This window comes from Mizuhopecten yessoensis, unplaced genomic scaffold, assembly GCF_002113885.1.
Source record: "Mizuhopecten yessoensis strain PY_sf001 unplaced genomic scaffold, ASM211388v2 scaffold11101, whole genome shotgun sequence".
Taxonomy (NCBI): domain Eukaryota; kingdom Metazoa; phylum Mollusca; class Bivalvia; order Pectinida; family Pectinidae; genus Mizuhopecten; species Mizuhopecten yessoensis.
In genome coordinates, this window is record NW_018408880.1 from 89037 (window position 1) to 99825 (window position 10789).

Genomic DNA, 10789 nt, shown 5'->3' on the forward strand with positions numbered 1-10789 from the left:
GTAGATGGTACGTTAGGTAAATGCTGTAGATTGTGTATTGGTACATGTTTTAGCTAGTACATGTTGTAGATGGTACGTTAGGTGAATATTGTAGATTGTCTATTGGTACATGTTGTAGCTAGTACATGTTGTAGCTAGTACATGTTGTAGATGGTACGTTATGTAAATGCTGTAGATTGTGTATTGGTACATGTTTTAGCTAGTACATGTTGTAGATGGTACGTTAGGTAAATGCTGTAGATTGTGTATTGGGACATGTTGTAGCTAGTACATGTTGTAGAGGGTACGTTAGGTAAATGCTGTAGATTGTGTATTGGGACATGTTGTAGCTAGTACATGTTGTTGAGGGTACGTTAGGTGAATGGTGTAGATTGTGTATTGGTATATGTTGTAGCTAGTACATGTTGTAGATGGTACGTTAGGGGAATTTTTTAGATTAAGGATTGGTACATGTTGTAGCTAGTACATGTTGTAGAGGGTACGTTAGGTAAATGCTGTAGATTGTGTATTGGGACATGTTGTAGCTAGCACATGTTGTAGAGGGTACGTTAGGTGAATGGTGTAGATTGTGTATTGGTATATGTTGTAGCTAGTACATGTTGTAGATGGTACGGTAGGGGAATATTTTAGATTGTGTATTGGTACATGTTGTAGCTAGTACATGTTGTAGAGAGTAGCTAGTACATGTAGATGGTACATTTGGTGAATGCTGGAAATTGTTTATCGGTAAATGTTGTACATGTAGTTGGTTCATGTAAGGTATTATCTATAGGCCTCTTCGTTATTTTATTTTCATTTCTTTACATATTTGACCTCTGTGTAATAATTAGTAATAATTAATATAATTTATTTGAAGAAGCTTTATAGCACTCTATCCCAGGTACCTAAATTGGACAATCAGACCAATTAAGGTATGTCTGATCTCAAACTCTTTGCGATACCCGAAGTGTCTGTCTCGTCGCCTTTCCGGAACAGCCGAACGCCATCAAAATGTTCGTTTCTAACGGTTGCCTCGTGCTTTTCGAGACGGGATGAGATGCTTCAAAATGACGCTGATAAATTACGTTCACATTTTCTTCCGGTATTGCTTATAGAGGAACGTTAATATAAAAACATATACAACGCACTCATACAAATTAGAACCTGACATACTCGAGCCAACTCTGACATGCACCACATAGACCATGTATCAACTGTAGCTACATGTATTTCAACACATATCTACCTATTATAATAGCTATTTGAACCAACCTGTTTCTATTCCAACAAATCGCTACATGTACCAATTATGCGTGGTATTTTATTCCAACCTTTATTGTACTATTTTTTTTTGGTTTGTCTTGAATTGTTTATGTTTTGCGTCCTATTAACAGCTATGGTCAGTTAAGGACGTGTCAGGAATTGGCGGTGGAGGAAAGTCAGAGTTCCCGGAGAAAAACCACCGACCAATTCAACCTGGCGCTGGCCTCGAACCAGCGAACCAGTGGTGGAGGGCTAGTGGTAGCAGAATGTCAGACGCCTTAACCATTTGGTCACCGCATCCCCTACTATTCTTTTTACATCTGTAAATATTATAACATTTCCATACTTCAACATATATAAGAAAATAGAGGCCATCGGAAAAAATGTACATTTGTATAACAAAACTGTTTGTCAGTTTGTATAGTTAGACACTATTCTAAGTAAAAAGTAATTGTTTGTCAATATACATGTACATAATGGATCTGTATTCTGAGTAAAGCATCATTGTCTTTCCGCAGAGACGTAGATATTACATACGTCCTTGTCCTGTTTCTAGGACAGCCCTGCCTGAGTGGAATAGAAGCGCGTTATTGCTCCCAACAATGTAAAAACTAGCATATGGTGTACTATAGGGTGTTCAGTGTATATTATGCCATCTGTATATATATATTCCTTTCTCTGTTCAATGAATACTGTAGTAATACATGCCAAACTAATCGATAAATTATGTAGGTTTTGTTCAGAAACGGAGAATGCACTGCTTTCCGAGCCTCGTGACGTCATGGATATCTCGATTTTCATTGGCTGGTTCGACATAAATATTGTAACACCGCTGAATATATTATGACTGGATGTCAAATCGAAACTATCGGAGTCTGTAGACCACCGGAATACAGAGAAAGGACTACGCTGCTGGGGTCGTTTGACCGAGAGAGATCCAAAGTTCCGTGTACACCACCGGTCGAGATTTACCGATGGAATATGCTTCCTTCAAAAGTGTAAATTTGAGGGAACTAGAGGCTAGTCAAACTGGGAAGTATCGAGGATGTATTTTAGCCGGAGCTCTGTACTGTAGCGATCGATGAAGAGACAAGCGCTTGTGACATAGCTGGCTCCTCAGCGATCGATACCTAGCTAACACTGAGTTTGCGCTGCTGGCTTGTGTAGACACTAAACATTGAACTGGTCGGCTAGCCACCGAAAACATGTCTACCAACAGGCCTAAACCCTCGGTCCGGCCCTCACTTCCACCAATGCCGGACCTTACCCATTTGACCGAAGATGAACGAAAAATTATTGAAGACGTGCTAAAACGCCAACATGATGAAGAGGAGAAAGAACAGGACATGATCAGGTAAGGGTTTCATTTTCAAAAGGCACTAATTTGGGCGATGGTCCGCCATTTTGTCTAAACGCAGAGGTTATATACAGTTTGATCGGGAAAGCGGTGAGGTTAAATTTCGGCGGTTTTATACTTGCCGATATCTATATTTAGATACAGGTGATATTTTGGTATTGCACGTAATTAGTGATCTTGATAACCGCAAGAGAGCGTGACCTACACATATACGTCATGACTAGTTTCCCCGCGGAGTTCCTCATAGTGCTGGTTGCGGGTACTGGAACATCATTGATTCTACAATTTTGTAAATTAACGTTTTTTTCCGTCCGGTAATCAATCAAATGAACGCTCATATAGATGTTCTTTTTATCAAATTTAAGATTTTTTTGGCTCACTTTCAACATGTTTTGTGTTAAGTTATAATTATATAAAAATGTCTACATATAGATGTATTCACCCAAAGTCGCCATTGAAGCTTTTTCGGTTTTCATGTTACGTTGGGTGTATTACAAAAGTGGATATATGTGTCTCTTAACTATCCAATTGAGGTTGAGAATGACCTTAAAGCAAATGTCAAACGTTCCCCCCTCCTCCAGTTACACCCCTCCCTCCCCGATCCCACACTCCCAAACACACGCATATAACATCGGTAGACGCATGTTATACTCAGAAGGCCATTGGATAAATGTCACAATGCCACTTATAGCAAGTGGTGATAAAACTTCAACATTTATTTGAATAAATTATATAGTTCCCCCTAAATAGTGTCAACATTGGTTATCTCTTAAACATTTACATACAGTGTAGTTTAGAATATGGCCTTAAGGATGCCCTTACCACTGCAAAAACACCCAAATGAAACTTTGCATTCAAATTTATTTGTTTGGCATGACTGAAGCTTTGATAAATCATTTTTTGAAAAGAAAAGTATTCCTTGCAGGACTGTGCACAAACTTAGCCTTTACTATCAAGAAAACAACGGATATCGCAATTGGAGAACGGCAGTGCAGTGGGACAGGAATCCTTAAGGGAAAAAAATGTTTAATTCCTGCAATATATTTTTGTAAAAATTTCATTGCATTACATCTAATACTTATCAATACACATTAGATAAGTCTGGCACATTGTATGAGTAAGTTGAAATTCTGGCAGCAGTTTACGTCTTCAGTGTTCTATTTATAGACAGAGAGCCATTTCACAGTTATTGATGTACATTATCCTTGAAATCAATCCATATATTTTATTTCCTTCCGTCATCAGAGGAAGACATTAATATCTTTGACATATAAGTAACAAACATTTAACCAAATACAGAGAAAAAGTAGAAGGCATGGATGAACTACTACAATGGTTATATTTACCAGAAAAGAAAGTGTAACTATGTAATATAATACATGTATGTTTCTATTTTCATACATTACACGAAGTCAATAAAGGACCCCTGTCTAACTGCCGGCAAGTTACATACTTACCAGCAATAACTAGACCCCCCATTTTGGAGGGATCGAGAGTCCTGATTTCGGCAGGGGTCGACATTAACACTAGTCCGCTAGTCCTGGACAAGTAGATTTCAGCAAGGACTAGTGAATCACCCAACCTATAACTGGTCCTTTGGACTTTTGAAAATATTATTATAAAATAAGAATATTGTTTTTTAAATTTAAGAAAACTGCTTAAAATACAATACAATGCATGATAATTGACAAAATGTTCCTAAAACTTCTCCATATTTTATGGCAGTAGTAATTGTATTAAGTCCCCTACAGTCGATTATATTTGATGGTGCTGTAGATCACGATGTTTCCTTATCAGGAAATCTTGGACTAGTTACATTGACGAAGACAAATAATCTGTTAAAATAGTCCCATGGACTACCAAGCAAAAAACGTTAGTGTCTAACCCTGTTCGGACCTTAAAATTAAACATTTCCAACCAGTAAATTTGCTAAACTAGTCCTATAGTCTTAGATATGGGGCCGTATTCATGAAACCGTTCTCATGCTCAAACTCATAGTCAGTGCTCACACCCAATTTGTTGTTCGAGTAATAAATAAATAATAATAATCACATTTTGTTCATGATTTTGAAGAATTATGGAGAGAGCTAAATACCAATTTACTCGTTACCATTTGACTGTATGACCGTGTCGCAGGATTTAAGTGAGTGATAGAAAAGCTGATTTGAGTATAGAATCCATGCTTGAACATGAGAATGGTTTCATGAATATAGGCCAATGTGATTTCACCTGAAAGAATAATTCAAAAGATGTCATTCTAAAGTTTTAAGGTTTTACTCAGAGGTGTATTCACATATTTCATTTGTTTTAATTTTGAGGATGTAGAACCCTCCCTATGAAAATTTCATAAGGTTCATTTTGACAATTATGGCAAAACATTAAAAAAAATCCATTTTTCATCGTATCTAGAGTAAACTCCCCTTAATCTAAAAAAATCCATTTTTCATTGTATCTAGAGTAACCTCCCCTTAATTTTTTGTTTTCATATTTATAACCATAGTGCAAAGTTGGACAGGGCACTTCAGTTGACTAGAGGTAGCTGAGTTGGTTAGAGCGACAGAATACTAACTTGAGGTTCAGGGTTCGAACCCGTGTCTAGCCCCACATATTTATGTTATTTATACTCAGATCACCGTTGTTGATAATTCTGTGTTTATTTCATCTTTTTATTTTACAAGTCCAGGAAGGTATGGTTTTCTTTTCAAAATTATTTGTTGAACTTATAGTAATGTTTGAAAAACCAGATTCCAATATGCATAGAACAGTTTTTGGCAGTGGTATGGTGATTCTAAAGGTGTTACAACAGACTATTTCTATACATGTCCATATTACTCAACTGTAAGAAATCACCTGGTAAGAAATCTTAGGAACTTAAATCTTCCAGAGATCCTCCTAACAGACATAAACACACTTCTCTGGGGTAATCATGATCTCACTTTTGAACTAAATAGTAAAACCTTTACCTATGTATGTAAGTAAATTAAGGATACAAACCGCTTCTAGTAATCTTAATTTCAACAATTACATCATGTTTGAAGAATAATTTTTCTTTATCTATGTGAAAACCTCGGTTAATTCTCTAAGAGTAGGTCGGGTTACAGAGAAACTGTCGTCAACAACCTATNGTAAAACCTTTACCTATGTATGTAAGTAAATTAAGGATACAAACCGCTTCTAGTAATCTTAATTTCAACAATTACATCATGTTTGAAGAATAATTTTTCTTTATCTATGTGAAAACCTCGGTTAATTCTCTAAGAGTAGGTCGGGTTACAGAGAAACAGTCGTCAACAACCTATNCTTTTGTCATTTTCAAGGCAATAAAAATATATTTAAACCAACAGACAGGTAATTAAGGGTGTATGTTTCAATATTTACCATTCTGAGGCACTACCCTTTAAATTTCAGATGACATTCATTGAATTGTAAATGCCATGGCCCATATGTTGAGGCACAGAATTAGATCAGCTATCTAAGTCCGTGATTGAGGCCATCATTTTTATGATGTCATAATTTTAACATCAAATATATATCACTGACTGTTCAAGGAAGATGGCTGTTGTGTTAATTAAACAAACACACAAGATACATTGACTAATTTTTAAGCTACTATTATATAATACTGAATTTTAATGTCTGTGAATTTTCTCTAAATTCTCCGAAATTGGTAAATGTAAGCATTGAAATGTGCTGATATGGTATCTACATGACATTAGATATGAATGATAGTGCATAATGATTTGTTTGCCTGCAAAGCTGTGTCATTCATATGGGCTGTAAATGCATTATATCATTGATTGTAATATACAAAAAGAAATGAAAAAAAACCAAGGTATAAAAGTAATGCCTGTAATTCATCCATTAGGAAAGATGAAAGCCTATATTAATATATGTAATGGATATTTGATAATTCTGTCTATCGATGTTAGTTTAAAAATGTTTAAGAGAATCTTCCCCTACCTTGAGGGGTGGTGGTTTTTGGTTGTCTTACCTGAGGCTCTGCAACCCAAAAAATCACCCCGAAAAAAACATGTGGGGTATGCATATCTTTATTCACTTTTGACGACGTCACAACTACTGGTGACACATGTTAATGACGTCACAATTGAACATGTGCTAATCGGCACGAGGCTATCTCCCCCTAGGGGGTGACAATTAGCTGATCTTTCCCGGCTAAACGGGAGACACACCTGTGAAGGGTGGGAGAAAGTTTACTACTTCCGATTACAAACAAATTATCGATTATGATTTTAAACTGATTGGCAATCAATAGTTCACCCCTGAAGTTTCATAATGAACTATTCCAACCTTTGAATTGGAAGGGTTCAAATTTGTCTTTAGGGGTGAATGAGTTTAACACACTTTATTGCAATCAAGCAATTGTATAAAGGTACTCAAATACCTTAATATTCAGGAAACCAAACCAAAAGCTATATTTTGACCTTAATAGATTTACATATATGTGTTAGCTGTTTCATACTTGCCAACTTATCTAAGAATAAAAAACATAGATAAATCATGTGTATGTCCATGACTACATGTCACCTAAGAGTGAAAATATCACTTTTAGCTGGCATCTTTTGAGCTGTTCTTTTAAATGAAATCATAAGATCACCGGAAATAGGAATTGGTAAGCAATTCATTGGTTGAAATACTCAACTTTAGGGCCCAAAATCGTGAGTCTCCATTCAAAATAGGGAGAGTTGCAATTGGCAAGTATGCTGATTCAGAGAAAGGATACAGTTGCAGGGTAAAGTTTCAGGGTCGATGTGTCATTGAATGTGTCACTGGTCCTGTGAGTTTTGTGTGTGTCACTGATACCCTGAGTTGTATATATATATATGTGTGTGTCACTGATACCCTGAGTTGTATATATTTATATGTGTGTGTCACTGATACCCTGAGCAGTATATATATATATGTGCGTGTCACTGATACCCTGAGTTGTATATATTTATATGTGTGTGTCACTGATACCCTGGGGTTTATATATATATATGTGTGTTTTATATAGAACCCTCTAACCAATCAATAAACAGACACTCTTCTTTGTAATAAATTGATTCATCACTCATCCATTGACATTATGATGTCACAAAAAGTCATGCTTATTTGTTTATTTTACAACAATTGCAAAACAAGTCCTAACAACTTATATTAATCACTCTTATTGGCCCTGATGTTATAGCGCGTGGGGACTCTGAATGTGGGCTGAAACTGGAGTCCTCAGAGAAAACATTAACCCTTTTGGTTGGGCAGGTGACCCTATATTATGTATACCTTTTCACCTCAGATTGGGGAATAAAATGTATGTTACCTGTATATTTACAGGTGTACACTGTATGTTACCTGTATAATTACAGATGTACATTGTATGTTACCTGTATAATTACAGGTGTACATTGTACATGTATGTTACCTGTATAATTACAGGTGTACATTGTACATGTATGTTACCTGTATAATTACAGGTGTACATTGTACATGTATGTTACCTGTATAATTACAGGTGTATACTGTATGTTGCCTGTATAATTACAAGTGTACACTGTATGTTACCTGTATATTTACAGATGTACATTGTATGTTACCTGTATAGTTACAGGCGTACATTGTAAATGTATGTTACCTGGTTAATTACAGATGTGCATTGTATGTTACCTGTATAGTTAGAGGTGTACATTGTATGCTACCTGTATAGTTACAGGTGTACATTGTACATGTATGTTACCTGGTTAATTACAGATGTACATTGTATGTTACCTGTATAGTTAGAGGTGTACATTGTATGTTACCTGTATAGTTACAGGTGTACATTGTAAATGTATGTTACCTGGTTAATTACAGATGTACATTGTATGTAACCTGTATAGTTACAGGTGTACATTGTATGTTACCTGTATAGTTACAGGTGTACATTGTACATGTATGTTACCTGTATAATTAAAGGTGTACATTGTACATGTATGTTACCTGTATAATTACAGGTGTACATTGTACATGTATGTTACCTGTATAATTACAGGTGTTCAATGTATGTTTCACGTATAATTACAGGTGTTCACTGTATGTTACCTGATACGTATCACAATGCTGTGGTTATGATACGATATGTATCAAGATAATGTGGTTACGATACAATACATATCACAATACTGTAATCACGATATGATATTTATCACAATACTGTGGTCACGATATGATACGTATCACGATACTATTTGTATCACCATACTGTGGTTACGATACGATACATATCACAATACTGTGGTTACGATACGATATGTATCACAATACGATATATATCACGATACGATATGTATCACGCTACGATATATATCACAATGCTGTGGTTACGATACGATATATATCACGATACGATATATATCACGATACATATAGCAAAGGTAGAAGCAAAGCAAATGAATATGTTGCAAATTTAATTTTTAATGGCAATATTACAACGGGAGTTAGACTTGGTCCAAAGTGGGAATGACTTAAAAGTTTCACACTATTAAAGTCATTGTGCATGCCGAGCTGGAGCTGTCACTCGCCATGTGGGAACAAATATGAGTAGACTAAACTCAGAAACAACCCAATCCAGAGAATATCGTTGGTGCATTGTGACCGCCCAAAAAATATTGTGTAACAAACTATATTAAAAAAATGTGATATAACGTTGCAGCCCTAGTTATCACATGTGTGTGTTGTAGTCAGTGTGTTACAAACAGTATAGTTACTTGGTGTACACAGCCTGCACTGCTAGTGTTTGTAACATTAGTTGTTTGTTCTACAGGTGGAGGATATTGCTTTGTAGATTGGAAAAAAGCCTTATGACTTATTTATGTTACTGTCATAACAGCCTTAATTGAAGCAGGCATGAAAAGATAATTAGCTATTCTGAGGCAATGCTTTCTCAGTGGACCAGAGCAGGCTTTCTGTAATGGAAGGCACATTATTGCTAACATTTGTTAGCTTTTACACAATGTACAAGTATTTTCTAACAACAAAATCATAAAACATGTTACATAATTATTCAATTTAATTAAAAGTATTTACCTAATTAATAAATTAAGTGATAGAGTCACAAATGGTGAGTTTTATTGTATTAGGTCACATAGGGTAAGATGTAATGGGGTCATATAAGGTCAGCTGCAATGAGGTCACATAAGGTTGTATGTTTTGAGGTCATGTTAGGTCAGCTGTAGAAGGTTACAAAGTTCAGCAGTCATTACATAAAAGTCACTCAGGGTCAGCTTTAATGAGGTCATAGCGAGTCAGTGGTCAAAAGGTCATACAAGGTCAGCTTTAGTAGATCATTAAGAATATAATTTTAAACAGGATGTCTAACTATAAAAAATCATCTGTCTCACTGAATCAGTTGTTCACAAGGTTCAAGCAATAGCAATAAAATAGGTTAGGCGTGTTCTCTTTTTAAGCGATAGACTGTTCCTCCGTATACAGCCTTACAAACAGATCTAAAGGAGATGGGAATATTTATGTAATTCCAGAATGAAGCTGGTGTTTTTTACCTCTCTCAAGGAATCAATAAAACACAGAAGCATCAATGGACTTGGCTGTTGCCTGTTCCAGAAAACATCCACTACAACTGTTTTAGGTTCTCTTCCCTCAATCAATAGGCTCTTCAGTGGTCATGTGACATAGTGTGTTTCTAGTTTCTACATTGATATGTGTGGGATCGGGCAATAGGAAAATGCTTCTGTAATATAATGGCTATAACTGCATAAAGGGGTGCAGAGTTTTATGCAAATTGAGGTTATCCCAGAAGAAGTTAGGCATACTAGGCCTGATGATGGTAGATTCCTGCCTCTATAATTTGGAAGCTCGCTATAGTATAATTGCAGGGAACTGTGCATTCCAAATGGGAGTCTAATGGTTTCTCCGATAGGACTGAAATAGGGTCAGCCTTCTAATGGAGCTTGGAAACAGGACTGATATAGGGTCAGCATTTAAATGGAGCTTGGAAAAGGGACTGATATAGGGTCAGCATTCTAATGGAGCTTGGAAACGGGACTGTTATAGGGTCAGCATTCTAATGGAGCTTAGAAAAGGGACTGATATAGGGTCAGCATTCTAATGCAGCTTGGAAACGGGACTGATATAGGGTCAGCATTCTAATGGAGCTTGGAAACGGGACTGATATAGGGTCAGCATTCTAATGGAGCTTGG

The 10789-nt window shown here is 36.2% G+C and overlaps 1 protein-coding gene across 2 annotated transcripts in view; it reads left to right on the forward strand.

The window, feature by feature from the left end:
- Positions 1-2106: 2106 nt before the first annotated feature.
- LOC110465765 (regulating synaptic membrane exocytosis protein 2-like) overlaps positions 2107-10789 on the forward strand; it is a 96779-nt gene continuing 88096 nt past the window's right edge. For both annotated transcript variants that reach the window (XM_021521838.1, XM_021521839.1), the window contains exon 1: positions 2107-2596. In XM_021521838.1, the coding sequence (XP_021377513.1) occupies positions 2448-2596 (149 nt within the window). In that variant the 5' untranslated portion in view covers positions 2107-2447. The remainder of the gene's footprint in view (positions 2597-10789) is intronic.